The sequence below is a fragment of the Coffea arabica genome, chromosome 6e (genome assembly GCF_036785885.1).
Source record: "Coffea arabica cultivar ET-39 chromosome 6e, Coffea Arabica ET-39 HiFi, whole genome shotgun sequence".
Taxonomy (NCBI): Eukaryota; Viridiplantae; Streptophyta; class Magnoliopsida; order Gentianales; family Rubiaceae; genus Coffea; species Coffea arabica.
Window position 1 is genome coordinate 14887886 of NC_092321.1, and position 17805 is coordinate 14905690.

Here is a 17805-nt window from a genome sequence, read left to right on the forward strand (position 1 = left end):
TATACTCTCCCATCTTGATAAATTTGATTCCATTATTATGGATTTGGGGAATATAGATTCAAAAATTGATGATGAAGATCAAGCCCTATTACTTTTGTGTTCCCTTCCCCAATCTTTTAAGCATTTTCGCGATACTATGATTTATGGAAAGGAAACAATTTCGTATCGGAAAATTAAATCTGCATTAAAATCTAAAGAGCAGATAGATAGGGACATTACTGGGGAAACTAGTGGGAGTCAAGCCGATGGCTTGTTTGTTCGGGGTAGATCTGAAAAGAGAAACACAGAAAATAGAAGTAGATCCAAGTCCAGACATAAAAATGTGGTGTGCAATTATTGTAAAAAGAAGGGTCATGTTATGTCTGATTGCTTTAAATTGAAAAATAAAGAAAAGCAAAAAGGGAAATTTGTTGAGAAAAATACTGAATCCGCTGAAGCTAGTATAGCAGCTGATGAGAATGATGGAACCATTTTCTGTGCAACGGAAAATATTTTTAGGTCTAACAATGAGTGGATTTTAGATTCGGGTTGTTCATATCATATGTGTCCCAATAGGGACTGGTTTTCAACATATGAATCAACTGAAGGTGGAGTTGTCTTAATGGGCAACAACGTTGTTTGTAAAGTTGTTGGCAAAGGCACAATCCGAATTAAAATGTACGATGGTATTGTGAGGACGCTCACAGATGTTAGATATGTTCCAGATTTGAAGAAAAATCTCATCTCTTTAGGCACTCTTGAGTCTATTGGGTGCAGGTATTCAGGTGGAGATGGAGTTCTCAAAATCAGTCCAGGAGCTCTTGTTGTTATGAAGGCACACAGATCTGGTACTTTATATATTTTGCAGGGATCTACTGTTACAGGTGCTGCTGCTGTTTCTACATCAACTTTGTCTGATTCTGATTTTACCAAATTATGGCACATGAGATTGGGGCACATGAGCGAGAAGGGCTTATCTATTTTATGCAAACGAGGTCTTCTTAGTAGTCAAAGTATTGGAAAGATGGGACTCTGTGAACATTGCATTTTTGGAAAACAGAAGAGAGTTAGCTTCCAGTTGCCGGCAGTTCACAGGACAAAAGGAACTTTAGACTACATTCATTCAGACCTCTGGGGGCCTTCTCGTGCTTCTTCTAAAGGTGGTGCCAGGTACATGTTGACTTTCATTGATGATTATTCAAGAAAAGTTTGGGTCTATTTTCTTAAGCATAAAAATGATGTTTTCCTAACTTTCAAGCAATGGAAAGTTTTGATTGAGAAACAAACAGGAAAGCATATTAAGCGGTTGAGAACAGATAATGGCATGAAATTTTGTGGAGGTGAATTTAATGAATTCTGCAAGAATGAAGGAATTGTTCGGCATCACACTGTCAGGATGACGCCTCAACAAAATGGTGTGGCCGAACGTATGAACAGAACTCTTTTGGAGAGAGCAAGGTGTATGATCTCTAATGCAGGGTTGACAAACGACTTTTGGGCAGAGGCGATCAATATGGCCTGTTATATTGTCAACCGTTCTACTTCTGCATCTCTTGATTTCAAAACTCCTGAGGAAGTTTGGTCAGGTACTCCTGCTGATTACTCTAATTTAAAAGTTTTTGGGTGTCCAGCATACATGCACGTGAATGATGGAAAATTGGAGCCTAGGGCTAAAAGGTGCATTTTTCTTGGATATGCTTCTGGAGTGAAAGGATACAGATTATGGTGTCCTGATCCCAAATCCCCAAAATTTGTAATCAGTAGAGATGTTACTTTTGATGAATTGTCTATGTTATCTTCTAAGAAGGAGTCTTCTAGTCCTTGTACTACTGATAGTACACAGAAGCAGGTGGAGCTTGATATTGGCAGTTCTGGTCCTTCTCAGACCAAATCTTCTATTCAACAAATGCCAGTAGATGCACCTGAGTCTACTGTGGAAGATAGTTCAGAAGAAGAGGAATATTCCATTGCCAGAGATAGACAAAGGAGAGACATTCGACCACCACAAAGATATGCAAATTTAGTTGCATATGCTTTGTCTATTGCAGAAGAAACTGATGCAGTTGGTGAGCCTTCCACCTATTCAGAAGCAGTTTCTTGTGATGATTCTGCAAAGTGGTTGATTGCGATGAATGAAGAAATTGAATCTCTTCATCGTAATGAAACTTGGGTTCTTGTAAAGCCGCCGTCAGCTAAGAAAATTGTCGGTTGCAAGTGGATTTTCAAGAAAAAGGAAGGTATTCCAGGGGTTGAAGATGCAAGGTATAAAGCACGATTAGTTGCAAAGGGCTATAGTCAGGTACAAGGTGTTGATTTTAATGATATATTCTCACCTGTTGTTAAACATAGCTCTATTCGTGTTTTGCTTGCTTTAGTAGCCATGTATAATTTGGAGTTAGAGCAGCTTGATGTTAAGACAGCTTTCTTACATGGCGAACTTGAAGAACAAATTTATATAAAGCAACCCCAGGGTTTTGAAATTGAAGGTAAGGAAGACCATGTTTAATTATTGAAGAAATCCTTATATGGATTGAAGCAGTCTCCAAGACAATGGTATAAAAGGTTTGATTCCTTTATGATGGGTCATGGTTATTTGAGGAGCATGTATGATAGTTGTGTTTACTTTCGGAAGTTAAATGATGATTCTTTCATTTATTTGCTGCTTTATGTTGATGACATGCTCATTGCTGCCAAGAATTTGTCAGAAATTCACACTTTGAAACTGCAGTTAAATAGTGAATTTGAAATGAAAGATTTGGGAGCAGCTAAGAAAATTCTTGGCATGGATATCAAGCGAGATCGAGGAGTAGGGAAGTTGTTCTTGACCCAGAAAAATTACCTTGAGAAAGTTTTGGAGCGTTTTGGCATGAAAGATGCTAAACCAGTATCTACTCCTCTTGCTAGCCATTTTCGGCTATCTGCTGCTCAATCACCAAAATCAGATGAAGAGGAAGATTATATGGCACGGGTTCCTTATTCCAGTGCAGTCGGCAGTATTATGTATGCAATGGTTTGTACTCGTCCAGATATCTCACATGCAGTCAGTGTTGTTAGCAGATATATGTCTTGCCCTAGTAAAACACATTGGCAGGCTGTGAAGTGGATTCTCAGATACTTGCGAGGTACTTCAAATGCATGTTTGGAGTTTGGAAGAAATAATAACACTTTGGTTGGTTTTGTAGACTCAGACTACGCTGGGGATCTTGACAGGAGAAGATCACTTTCAGGCTATGTATTTTGCATTGGCGGTTGAGCTGTTAGTTGGAAAGCTACTCTACAACCTGTCGTAGCTTTGTCTACTACTGAAGCAGAATATATGGCTGTGACCGAGGCAATCAAAGAAGCCTTGTGGTTGAAGAGTTTATTTAGCGAGCTAAGTCTATATCAAGGTGTTACTGATATTCACTGTGATAGTCAAAGTGCCATACACTTGACTAAAGATCAGATGTATCATGAGAGGACGAAACATATTGATGTGAAATATCACTTCATTCGGGATATCGTTGCTGAGGGAAAAGTCCTTATTCAGAAAATCAATACTAAGGACAATCCAGCCGATATGTTTACGAAACCTCTTCCAGTTTACAAGTTCAAGCAGTGCTTGGATTTGGTTGGTGTTCATTGTTGGTGATTTAAGCCCATTGGGGCTTATGTGGAGAAGGTGGAGCAGTTTTACTATTGTCGATGGTGGGATTCCAAATTTTGCCAAGGTGGAGATTTGTTGAATTGTCAAGCATTGCGGCTTGACTTGTGTGGCAAACATTTCCATCCCACATCGATGGCAGCCAAGGAAAGCCTTCCGTTGTTTTCCTATAAATAGGGAAGCGTATGAAAGTTTAAGGTGCACCACTCAAGAGAGTTATATGGGCTATTAGCTTCTTGAGTCATCTAACTCATTTAGTCAAATATTTTAGGCTCTCTTGATTTGAGTTTAGGAATATTTTCTAAACTCTTTTGTAAGTGCCTATTGGCCTAGGAACCACTTTCCTACGGTCTTTTGTATTTCTTCTTCATAGTAGAAATATTGCTCCTCTCTCGCCCGTGGACGTAGGTCAATTTGACCGAACCACGTAAATCTTCTGTGTCTTTTATTTGCTTTGTTATCCGTCTTTATATGGTCGGTTTTACCGCCTAATTATTATATGGCTGGTATCTACCGCCTATCTATTATATGGTCGGTTATACCGCCTAATTTGTGCTAACTTGAGTTTGTCTATTTCCTGGCCCGGTCCTAACAGCTCTTAACTGAGAAATGAACGCACGAGATACATTACTCAATTGAAGAGTGAAACTAAGTTATATAAAAAAAAATTCAAGATAATTTTTCTTCATATCCCACAATCCAAGCAGAAGAGGCTCCAAATTGTGGATTGTGGAGTGTGGACACCCCGCTCTTGTTGATGGAATTATCCAAAAGTTCAAAATTGTTTGTGTCAATTTTCTCCAAAGATCAAACATTTCGTACGAGTTTGACTTTAAAAAAAACACTTTGTACAATTGAATACTTGAGTAAGCATCTCATCTCTGGTGCCATGAGGCCCATAACATGCTGTTCTCGTCCCCAGATAGCTTTGCTTCCACACTTCATATCCTTTTCAATTTAATAAAGAAGAATTGATACTGAAAATGTTCTTTAGAAAGAGGGTTTAGATTGCATTTTGAGCGTAAAAGCTATTGTAGAGAAAATTTTGTTCGAAATATACATACCATCTCATGCAGTGTTATTGTTCAGCAATTGTTTGATAAGTCAAAGTAAACTTACTTTGTCTTGGTCAGACAGAGAAGTTGTTCCATGCATCTTACGTTCAAATAAGTATCAGATAAATAGATAGTGATGCTAGGCTACTAGTTCGATCAGTCAACACTCAAAATGGCTGCCAGTCTTGGGTTTCGTCAAGAAAATGTCAGAAAAAAAATGGCTGCCAGTCAACTACATTATTGGTTGGACTTGGTTACATTAAGTAGTTGAAGAACCAATTATTTTAGATTCTCTGCTTGGCTGAACACCATTATGAAGGGTAATCTCACACAATTCTCCTATAGGTTGGTAAAACTCGTTTTGAGAGGAAAATTCTGTCATAACTAAGTACAATTCGGTGAGGGAGCAAACAAATGTTTGGTAGCGTTCAGAGCCAAACTTGTATAAACGGTATGGAGATTGACAATGCCTCTCGATGAAAATTTCAGCCAATTTAGCACTTCATATACTTATAAGATGGCCCAGAAAAGACCAGTATCATTTTGTGGGACTATTTGGCAAACAAGTTTCCGGTCAAGTTTATCTGTTACAAGTTTTTTAACAATTTTAATTACAGTAATCTCAAAAAACTTCTAAAAGTTTTTAAACTATAAATTTCAAAATATTCAAAAATTTACACACTTCAAAAATTTTTTATACAACTTCTACATTAAGCTACAGTAAAGATAAGTTTTTTGCCAAGTTTGTCTGCTACAAGTTTTTTAAAAACTTTAGCTACAGTAACCTCAAAAAACTTTTCAAAGTTTTTAAATTATACACTTCAAAATATTAAAAAAAAAAACACACTTCAAAAACGTTTTTAAAAACTTCTACAGTAAGTTACAACAAAGTTTTAGACAAATTTCTAAAAAACTCACCTGCCAAACGGGGTAAAAGTTTTAGACAAACAATTAAAAAACTCATTTGTCAAACCGGGCATGTATTCTGTTGTGCAGTGAAAACCTTACTGAGTAAATATTTCCTTCACATAAACAACACTATATGTTGTCCAACAGTATTTCATTTCTATCTTTTGATATGTGGAAAAAAGTAAATATGAAATAATTTACTTACCTGGCAAATTCACAAAATCAACTTAGAAGAGGTTAAGGCTACATTAGAAGTACAAAAATTATGTTGAATTCTGTGCTTTTGATATTTATTTCTTGTCTCACTGGTTAATTACTTCTAGAGCAACAGGATTTACGTTTCAAAAGAACATAATTGTAATGAACTAATTGAATAAACTTGATCTTAGTTTTCCCATGGAAGCATTCGGAACCAGTTTTGTCTCCGGTTTCACTGTACGTGATTTTTTTTTTCACTGTTTTAAATATTGAAAGGTAGGATGTTCAACTTCTCACTAAACCTACTTTAGAATTTGAGATGCCATCCGTTTTTATATAATTTAGCTAAGATCCATTGGAATTTTCTTACACCAAAAGGAAGTCCTTGAAAATTACTGTATAGATCTTACAAAGTTTGACAAATTAGCAATAGGCAGCACAGGGGTAGACTTGATTCAGTTAGTTAAAATAATTAATCGAACAAGTAGCACGGAAACTATCTTTCAGTACAAGAGATCATTGAAAATAAAGATTAACTAAAAAATAAAGTTCATGTCATACTTAGCAATAAAAGCTCTGAGCTTTAATTATTCTTTATTTGTGAGCATGTCACATTCTCAAATGCTGCTAGAAGTGTATTCCAATAGCAACTTTGTTGGAGGAATACTACAATGAGCATTTTTTGTCGAACACATTATTGTTACCTTAATCTTTACCACCAACCAACTTTTGGTCAAAATCAACCAAGTTAAAGTAACCCAAAATCTAGATTACTTTAGCCATTCAATCACGAGGGAAAAATTCTCAACAACTCTTTTTTTTTTTTTTTTGAATTCTCAACAACTCTAGTCACTACTAGAGGAAAATGGCTGTGCCTTGCACAGCTTAGGCCCTCCAAGAAGTTTAGCTAAAAAGTTGTAATTCTTTTGGTACATAATGAATAGACATATAGAAGCAAAAAAAGAGCTAGAAATTTATTGAAGTTTGTTATGATGAAATATTCCATCTATGAAGTGAGTTCCTAATTATTATGATATAAATAATAAGAGATTTTTGAACCCTTGTTGCATGTAAATAATGACAACTAACCAGGTGAAAAAGTAAACATATTATTTTTGTGAATTTTTTGCAAGTATGATTATGCATAAACATTAAGATTAATATGTATTATGGTACCTTCCTAATAGGTTCTCTTGATTCTATTTGGTATTTTGGATCCAAGAATTATTGCCTATTTGGTGGGATAATTTCCATAAAATATCACATTATCAAACCAAACAACCCAAATGGGTTTAATATTCTGGGCTCAAAAGAAAGTGGAGGTCATACAATTTACATAGAGTGGATTTTAGTTTAAAAAGATGGAAAATCATTAAGGTAGCCATCAATACGGCAATGAAAGTGAAAAAAATTAAAAAAAAAAACACAATAAACTTTCTAAAAGGGGAGGTGCGTCATAAAGATAGGCTATTACATTACTTACTTGCACTATCTCTTTATTGTATAGGTAGATAGATAGATTGAATAACTATTTGGGAGTTCTTTGTCTGTCATGGGGCCAAATAAGTCACTTAGTCCAACAAATTATTGAGCTAACGGGGATAACATGGAACTGGAAAACTCATAAGAGAACCTTTTCAACGTAACCACAATACGATTAGTAATTAATAGCGAGCTACGGTAATTTATTAGAAACCAACACATAAAATTCAAGATGACATTTGCTGCTATTTTCCTTTTTTTTTTTTTAAGAATCAAACTATGTGGTTATGGGATTTTACATTTTTCTTTCTAGATGTACTAGTCCGATGAATAAGAAAAGAAAAAGGGAAAATAGAGAACCCATGCATTGTTTAATAGGTTTGGGGCGAGCTAATCTCTGAATTGGATTGGTTGTAAAATCGTACAACTTATGACAGTTGTCTACTTAAATTCGTTTTCACTTTTGTCAATAGTCACTATGGTTAGTAGAAAAATTACAAGCTTTTACGTAGTAGAAAACACCGTTAGAGGACAATAAAGAAAGGATTGGACATGAAAGTAGCTCAACACCTAATATGTGGTCACCAGATCGGTGGGGAGGGGGACAGGGGAGGAGCGACAGAGGGGATGGCGGGGGAAATGGGGGGAGGAGGAGGAGGAGGAGAGAGAGAGAGATAGGAGAATGAAAGCAGAGGAAAAAAAAAAGGAGCTGTCGACAATGGTGTCAGCCGCTAATGACTGAAGTAGTGGCAATAGCAAGGAGGAAGAAGAAGAGAGGGGGAAAAAAGAAAAGAAAATGATAGAAAAAAAGGAAAAATATTAAAAATATTCAATTTTTTCACAAAATTTTTTTTATAATTTTCACAGTAAATTATAATAAAGTTTTATATAAATATCAAAAAAACACTCACTATCCAAACGGCTTTGATTTGCTTTGATGCATTTAAGTTCACATGGCGATGCCTAGTAGTAACATGAAACGTTTAAGATTTTTCCACTCAAGCCACTCTTTGATTTGTTTCCTTACCATCTAAAATTACGATTTGAAACTTAAACCAGACAATGACTTTTGACCAACCGCAGGGATCAAACGTCAATGGGTTCGATAGAAATTGGCCCGGCCCAAGAATTGGATGACATCATCATGATATCATAAATGCATATATTAATTTTATTTAAGCGAATAACCTAGAAAAATGACTATAAATATAGTGGTAATTCATTTTCACCATCATACTCCTTACCCATCAAGTTCATAAAAAGATAACTTAATTGTAAACTCAACAAATGATAAATTAATATGACCTACTTAATAAGAATTTTAAATAAAGCAAAAAAATAATCAAGTTTTTAAATTAATTGGTTAATGCTTTTAAGATTCAAATGCACATTGTAAATTTTTTCAAGGGGATGAACAAATTAAGACTCATTTGTAAAAATATAAGGGTCACAGTTACACATAGAAGTTTGGAAGTGTATTTACGATTATTTAAAACATTAGGGAGTTAAATCCAACTATTCAAAAAGTTTCAAACTTGAAAAGCAACATCCTGTTATCCTTCGTCTTCTCAGCGTTCATCTCCCCATTCGTCATCAGCAACTTCAGGCAACGATTCCCGGCTTCCAGCCTTCCTTAACATTGTTATCCATTTTTTTTTGAAGATTTCGTTTTTCAATTCCCTGTCTTCGTACGGGTAAGACCCTTCTCCTCTTTCTTTATTTTCATTCTGACAAGAAACGGTAATCTTATTCATTGGAAAAACTATTTTGCTCTGGTACAACCGAAAGTTTATATAAAGAATAAGCAGCAGACTCCTAGTCTAAGTAGCAGTAGACTCCTAGACTAATTCTTCTAGACATACTGGAGTATTATTGTACAACTAGTTTCATATATGAACACAAAGACTAATTCTATCTTCAGTGTATAGTTAACAAGATAAGAGATACGGATGAAGTCTGCTAACAGCCCCCCTCAAGCTGGAGTGTGGAGGAACGAAACACCAAGCTTGCACAACAAGCGTTGAAAAGAACTAAAACCAAGCGCTTTGGTGAACAAGTCAACAGGTTGATCCTCTGAACGAATGAAATGGGTACAAAGCTCATTGGACTGAATCCGTTCACGAACAAAGTGACAATCCAACTCAATATGTTTGGTACGCTCGTGGAAGACAGGATTGACAGCAATATGAAGTGCAGCTTGGTTGTCACAAAACAGATGCATCGGCTGCGAATGAGGAATGGTGAGATCAAATAATAAACCTCGTAACCATAACAATTCACTGGTGGTACCGGCCATGGCACGATATTCGGCTTCAGCAGAAGAGCGGCTCATAGTTGGTTGTTTCTTAGTACGCCAGGAGATAGGTGCATTCCCAAGAGAAATGTAATAACCCGTGATAGAATGTCGCGTCTTAGGACAAGCACCCCAATCGGCATCACAATAACCGGTGAGTTGCAAATTAGTCTGAGAAGGAAAAAATAATCCCTGGCCTGGAGAATTCTTAATGTATCGAACAACCTTCATTGCTGCATCATGATGATCTAATGTAGGGAAATGCATGTACTGACTCAAAATATTAACAGTATACAGAATATCTGGTCGTGTGATAGTGAGGTACAAAAGTCGACCCACAAGACGACGATAAGACGAGGGATCAGCCAAGGGCGTATTGGTTGAACGCCCCAATTGGTGTTGTTGAGACATTGGAATCGGACTAGGTTTTGCATCACTAAGACCAGTATCTGTTAAAATATCCAGAGCATACTTCCGCTGACTCAAAAAAATTCCTTCAGGATTCTTGGCAACTTCAAGACTGAGGAAGAATTTAAGGGGGCCAAGATCTTTCAGATGGAACTATCCATGCAAGAATTGTTTAAATTTTTGGCATTGAAAAGAATCACTTCCTGTAATTATCATATCATCGAGATACACCAAAACTGCAAGAAAACTGGTATTAGTCTTCAGGATAAATAAAGTAATATCTGCTTGAGACTGAATAAACCATATTGTTTGAAAGCAAGAGTTAATTTAGAAAACCACTCCCTGGAAGCCTGTTTAAGACCATAAAGAGATTTACGAAATCGACAAACTCTCTTGTCACCAGATGGTAAATATCCAGGGGGAGGGATCATGTATATTTTCTCATGTAAATCACCATGGAGAAAGGCATTATTCACATCAAGTTGATGTAATTCCCAATTTTTAGCCACAGCAACAGCCATTAAATACCGCACTGTAGTTAGCTTTGCTACAGGAGAATGTTTCAGTGTAATCCAGTCCCTCCTCTTGGGTATATCCTTTGGCCACTAACCGAGCTTTATAACACCCCACAGTACCATCTGACTTATATTTAATTTTATACACCCATTTACAACCAATGGCTTTCTTTCCTATTGGCAAGAGTGCAAGATCCCATGTATGATTTGCAGCTAAGGCATCAAGTTCAATTTGCATGGCAGACCTCCACTTTACATCTTGACTAGCCGCAGAGTAAGTAGAAGGCTCAATCTCGGTTAATAAGGCTGCAAGAAACGCTTGATAGGATGTAGAAAAGCGATGATTGGAGAGATAAGAATTAAGAGGATAGGGAGTACCTGATGCTCTGGAAGTGAAAACTGAATTGGAGTGGCAGGAACTATTAGGATAATCACAGACACAGTCTTTTAGGTAAGCAGGTGGTCTTCGAATCTGCTGTTCTTGGCATGGTGGAGAAGTCTGAATCTCTTCAACACGATTATCCGTAGCAGAAAGCTCATGATTGGGACTTGAGGAAAGAGTGGCATCAAAATTATGCACTTCAGGACCAGAATTAGAAAGAGAATCAACACATTGATCATCATTATCAAGAACAGGTGAGGGAGTGTTAGGTGTTAAGGTGGAAGACAGCGTCGAAGATGATGTACTAGAAGGAATTTTGAAAGGAAAAAATGTTTCATGAAAGTGTACATCACGGGAAAAATAGAATCTTTTTGTCTCTAAATCATAAACTTTGAAACCCTTTTTGTTTTGAGGGTAGCCTACAAACACACAGGGCCTAGACCTGGGTTGAAACTTGTCCAAAAGTTGTAAAGGATTAACAGCATAACACAAACAACCAAATACTCTAAAATGATTATACGTTGGTGGCTTGCCAAAAAGCACTTCAAAAGGGGTTTTACCTCCAAGTGCTGATATGGGGAGTCGATTGAGAATATATGTAGCAGTTAAAACACATTCTTCCCAAAATTTAATAGGCAAGTTGCTCTGAAACCGAAGAGCACGAGCCACATTAAGGATGTCTCTATGTTTTCTTTCGACAACCCCATTTTGTTGAGGTGTACCAGTACAAGAGGTTTGATTAACAATCCCTTTATTTCTAAAGAATAATGCCATGGCCCCTTCTGTAAGTTCTAGTACATTATCGCTTCTGACTTGTTTAATTTGAAACCCAAATTGAGTTTGAATCAAAGAATAAAAATTTTGAAAAACATGATAAGCTTCATTCTTGTGTTTTAATAAATATGTCCAGACTGTTCTAGTACAGTCATCCACAAGAGTTAAGAAAAAAATGAGCCCCAGAACTTGAAGGTGTTTGATAGGGTCCCCATATATCAATATGAATCAAATGAAAAGGAGTCACAGATTTATGAATGCTTGGAGAAAAAACTTGTCTAGAAGCCTTTGCCAAAGAGCATACAGTACATTCTTGGCAAATTTTATCAGAACGAATATGAGAAAAGTTGGGTATTCACGCTAACCGGTCGTGTGAAGGATGTCCTAACGTTTGATGCCAGAGAACAGCGGATCCTGCAGCCGTATTAGTTTTGCCATGACGTGACTCATCATAGTCTGTGGTGAAGTAGTAAAGACCATCTCGTTCCTTACCTACCCCAATCAGTTTCCTCGAGCGTAGGTCCTGGACAACACAAAAATCAGGAAAAAATAGGGCAACACAATTGTGTTCTTTAGTGAGACGACTGACAGAAATAAGATTACAATGAAAACTTGGAGCTTGCAAAATATTATACAAAGTAAAAAGGGAGTTCAAATGATGACTACCATATTCGCAGAGTTGTTTCACAATGCCATCAGGTAGGAATATATTAGTGGATTTTTTTGATTTAACTAGGTCAAACAAGAAAGTTTTATCACCTATAAAGTGATGAGTAGCACTTGTGTCTAGTAACCAAGTGCAGCAAGAGGATGATGAATTTGGAGTTAAAGGATGGGTTACGTTACCGACAAAATTAACCGAGCCAGCATTTTTGTCACTATTCAACAATGACAAAAGTTGCTCATACTGTGCGGCTGTCAAACCATTAACTGAAGTAGTGGAATTTGAAGAATTTGTTGTATCATCCGAGCACACATTTGCAGCGGTGGGATTTTTCCTTGAAGACTGCCAATTATTCAGATACCCTATAAGCTGCCAACACCTATCCATTGTATGGTCAGCCTTATTACAATGATCACATCGTAATTTGGGTTGTTTCGAAGATTGATTTCCATTCTGACGTGGTTGGCCTTGTTGTTGCCGAACACGAAGTATTTCAGAATTGTATTGAGATGGTTGCCGTCTAACTGAACTAGATCGTGGCTGCTGCTGCTGAACATAGAAAGCTCCTGCCCCATCAGAATCGTGTGGACAAAGAAGACTCAGTTGCTTCTCTTCCATCTTAACCATGTTAAATATACGATTAAGTGAAGGGAGAGGCTCAGTTGCCAATATTTGAGATCGAATGGTTTTAAATTTTTCATCCAATCCCATCAAAAATTGGTGTGAGCGCTCTTTGTCCCTTTCAGCAAGCCATTCTTTTAGTCCCCCACATGAGCAATTTGGAGGGTTTGAATAGGCACTCAACTCATCCCATAAGGCCTTAAGTTTGGAGTAAAAAGTGGTCACCGAAGCTGTTCCTTGAGTAGACAAAGCAATGTCCTTTTCTTATTTCATAGATTCTGGGTTCATTGCTTTGACCAAAACGTTCTTCCAAATCCACCCAAAGTTCTCTTGCCGAGTCATGATAAGTGATTGAATCATGCAGATCCAGACTAATTGAATTGATAAGCCACGAAAGAACAAGCCCATCACATTTACTCCAAAACAATGCTTCACGGCTTCCAACTTTCGGTTGCGGCAATTCTCCATTCACAAATGGGATTTTATTTTTACTTCTCAAAGAGTTCAAAATATTTCGTTTCCACCGTTGGTAATTGTCACCGTCAAGCAACGTTGGAACTAACGAAGCATTGGTGTAATCGGCAGAAGTCAAAAAATATGGGGAGCTTGGATCACGGAACAAATCACCAGTCGAGGAATATCCTAGATTCTGTGATTCGTTTTGCTCCGCCATTGTTCCAAGAACGTAACAAGAAACCAACACAAAAGAGAATCAAAATATGAAGAGTAGAGCAAGGAGGATCATTGCTCTAATATCATGACAAGAAACGGTAATCTTATTCATTGGAAAAACTATTTTGCTCTGGTACAACCGAAAGTTTATATAAAGAATAAGCAGCAGACTCCTAGTCTAAGTAGCAGCAGACTCCTAGACTAATTCTTCTAGACGTACTGGAGTATTATTGTACAACTAGTTTCATATATGAACACAAAGACTAATTCTATCTTCAGTGTATAGTTAACAAGATAAGAGCTACGGATGAAGTCCGCTAACACATTCTCTTTTTTTCATTTCCTTTTACCTTTAATTTTAGATTATAGATTTTTGGAAGATGACAATCATAAATTTTTAAATCTACTTTTTCTTTCTTTTCTTGCTATTTTGTTAAAACTTTTCCTTTGTGATTTCAAACAAAAAATGAAGCATCAGTAACTAAAACAAATTGTGAAAGAAAGAAATGGAATAAAACCCAGTTTTCGACTCACGATTGAATCGGTTAAAGCAACCGGTCTGATTCGAGTTTAAAAATACAAATACTTCAAACAATTATCAATGCTATAGATACGAGAAAGAAACTTTACGCAGTAGGCGCCCACCAAGACAAGAATTTTTGCGAACGTACAAGTTTTAGTAAAAGCTATCAATTTTGAGAGGAACATCCAGGCAAACAAACAAAAAATTCACAACACCACCAAATATTCTTTATTTATAAACAAAGAAATCTAAGTATTACGGGAATTAATAACATAGACAGCTTCTAGCTGCAATTAACAACTAATTCCAAAGGATTAAGATGTGGAGTAGCATAGCACATAAGTGGATGAGCCAAGCCAGCAGATAAACCAGACCCCTCTTCCATTTTTATCTTTTCTCCTCCCTGCACTGTAAAATCAAAGCACTGAACAAGCAGGGCAACTGCTGAATGAACCACTGCTAAGGAAAGTGATGCACCAGGGCACCCTCTTCTTCCACTCCCAAATGGAAAAATATTGAAATTTTGTCCCTTAATATCCATCTGGTAATCATCATAAGCGCCTTTAGATCCCACCATGAACCTTTCTGGTTGAAATTCGAGCGGATTGTCCCATGAACTTGGGTCCCTCATAATAGCAAAGACATTGAATGCTACCCTCTCATTAGCCAAGATATCATAGCCGTTGATCTTGCAATCTTCACCACATCGACGAAATATCAAGGGTGCAGGAGCATGTAGTCTTAGGCTTTCTTTAACAACTGCTTGCAGGTAAAGAAGCTTTGGAACATCAGATTCTTGGACTAGTCTTTTTGATCCCACAACGGTATTGATTTCATCTCTAAGCTGCTGGAACACCTTTGGATGATTTATGAGCTCTGCTAGCGTCCAAGTCAGTGCCACACTTACTGTTTCAGTGCCTGCCATGAAAAGTTCCTGTCCATTTTTTCGATGAAGCTAGATCTAAATTAATCTCATACTATAAACTTAAGCAAGAGAAAATCAAGAAAAATTTGACAATTATTTTATGCTCCAATTCTATAACAAAAAAAGGTGTATATGTACACTGTAGAAGGAGAGAGACTTACCATAAGAAAGGATTTTATGTCAGTTCTACTCAGCTTGACTTCAGCCTTTTTATCCCTGTGAATCTCCAGGAGAATATCCATCATGTCCTTCCTTTCCTTATTAGAGGAGTTCAACTCGTTCTCATGTTCCACCATTATCTTCTCCACCAATGAATCAAACTTCGAGATCAAGGCCTTGACCCTCTTCCCATATCCAAACAAATCAAGTTTGCCTATAGGACCAAATAATTCTCCCAAAGCAAATTTGGGCGAAAGCTGAAGAATCTCCTTGACAAACTCCCATAGGCGCCTACCTTCATCCAGAGCAGGCGTGCATCTGGTGCTCATAGCCATCCTGGTAATCACATTATTAGTCGTGGTCATAAGTTCCACTCCCAAATTACAAGCCTTCCTTTCTTCTGAAAAGCCAACAAGAATCTTCAACAACTTCATCATCTCTTGCCTCCTGATGTCAACAAACCGGTTGACTTGTGTCACGGAAAGAAGCTCAGTCATGCAAAGTTTCTTCATGAAACGCCAGTAGGGGCCGTATTCCGCGTTAACAAATTCAGAGCCAGCATAGATATTAAAATCTGCAGCCCCGAATTGTGGCCTGGACACAAAATTCATCTCATTATTTTTCAAGAACTCTTTAGCAATGGCAGCGTTGGAGACAACAACAACTGAGGATGAAACGACACGGAGCCGAATGAGCGGCCCGTATTGATTGGCTAAGGTTTGGTAACTCTTGGATGCTACGGAGCCAAGCAGGTGAAGATGGCCTATGATGGGCAGTGATGGAGGGCTTGGAGGGTGTCGAATTTGTTTAGAACCATTTTTTCGTTGCTTTAGAACATAACGGAAGAAGGTGGTGGTAGCGAACCAAATGAAGAACAAAAGGCCGTAGAAAAGAACGTCTGAGGAGTTGGCCATGGTTGATTGCTGATGGCTTTCCTGCCTAAAATTGGTTCAATTTCTCTAATGTATTTATAGAGAAACCTCGCGTCTGGAAAAGTCGAGGTATCTTGAACCATACTTTGGTTTGGTGTTTCACGGCTGCTGTAGATGTTACTCCTATTTACAGTTTTACACTAAAACGTGACACTCAGTACTGTGTTGGTGGATCAAGGATTTTCATCTGTTTTGACGTTAGCAAAATATGGAGAATACACGATTGATTGTCAAAATTAGTAACTCTAATTGATTGGGTCCATATATTATGTCTGTTGGCGGATCATTTTGCATATATCCTTTAAATGGTTGACTATTAATACTTCAAAATTACCACTTATGCGCAAAAATTGGAACACTCTAATAGAAAAAATTACCCATGGAAAGAACGATATAGGCCCCCACACTTTGTTGTGTGCACTTAGGGCTGTAAACGAATCAAATCATTTGCGAGTCGATTCGGTCAAAATTGGACTCGAAATCAATCAATATCTTGACGTCGAGCCAACCAAGTCAAGCTAGCAAACTTGAATTGAACATAGAAAAGTTTAGCATGTTAACTCGTGAACCAATTCGATTATATATATATATACACACACACATTTATTTATTTATTTACTTCTATTTTATAGTAAAATTACACATATATATATATATATATCTAATATTTTATTATTTATTAAGGAAAAATGAATATTTTGTCTACTTTGTAAAAATTAAATTATTTTTTTATTTTTTTAAGCTCGAGTCTGCTCAAATTCAAGTTCGACTAGACTCGAATTTGAGGTCGATCGAGATCGATTTCAAGTTTGATAAAATTGTGTTGAAACCAAATTCAACTTAACTCAACTCGTTTGCATCAGATTGTAAAAAACCAAAGGTGTCCTTGGGTGTCCAACGCCGTGCATGGTCATGTTTAGTTCTCGCATTCACACACTTTCTTAACTTAATTTCACTTTTTAATTAAACTAACACTTGTGGAGTAGCACTCAAGAAGAGCTCCTGTAGCTATATATAATCACTGTTCAGCTTTCGTTTTGATAGGTTGCTATGCTAGCTCTCCTCAGATTCTTCAAGTAGACTAACTATGTTTTTGTCAATTGAAAAAAAAATTGTATTTGTTTTATGTTTGTTGGTAGATTTTCATTCTTTTTCTTTTTTTGTTACTCTTTTTGTTCTTTGGTTATAATTAAATACAGTCCTTTTTTTACTTCCTTATTTAGAGTAAATTTTAACTATCAAATACCTATCTTATACACATTTGTATTAATTGTATCTTATTTTATTTTTTTTAATCAACTCATAGCTTTTCTTTTTTATTTTAATTCTCTCCAAGCACATTCTCTATTTCTATTATTGGATTGATCGTTCATTATTGTTACAAAAAATTTAGACTAACTATCTTTTTTTCCTGTCTTTTTATATTTCTTTATTTAAAATAAACTACAATCAATCTATTAATTCCCTACTTTAGATACGTTTACGTTGATGATACCTTTCTTGATTTTTTATCAATCAATGCATAGTTTTCAATTTTTTAGTTTCTCTAAATATCTTTGCTTTATTTCTATTACTTGACTTGATTATTTATTTGTGATTCTAAAGTTTTGACAATTTCATTTTTAGAATTACATAATTTTAGCATATTACTCATACAAATTCATTTAAATT

At 36.6% G+C, this 17805-nt stretch overlaps 1 protein-coding gene across 2 annotated transcripts; it reads right to left on the minus strand.

The window, feature by feature from the left end:
- Positions 1 to 14323: 14323 nt before the first annotated feature.
- On the minus strand, positions 14324 to 16171 carry LOC113695487 (cytochrome P450 93A3-like). 2 transcript variants are annotated; one of them, XM_072055399.1, is made up of 2 exons: positions 15205 to 16171; positions 14324 to 15073 (listed from the first exon to the last, which is right to left on the minus strand). In XM_072055399.1, exons 1-2 carry the CDS (start codon positions 16114 to 16116, stop codon positions 14402 to 14404), a joined length of 1584 nt encoding a protein of 527 aa, XP_071911500.1. In that variant the 5' UTR covers positions 16117 to 16171; the 3' UTR covers positions 14324 to 14401. The 2 variants fall into 2 exon arrangements, with proteins under 2 accessions (XP_071911500.1, XP_027070407.2); XM_027214606.2 differs by having other exon boundaries at positions 14324 to 15052; positions 15205 to 16165.
- Positions 16172 to 17805: the final 1634 nt, after the last annotated feature.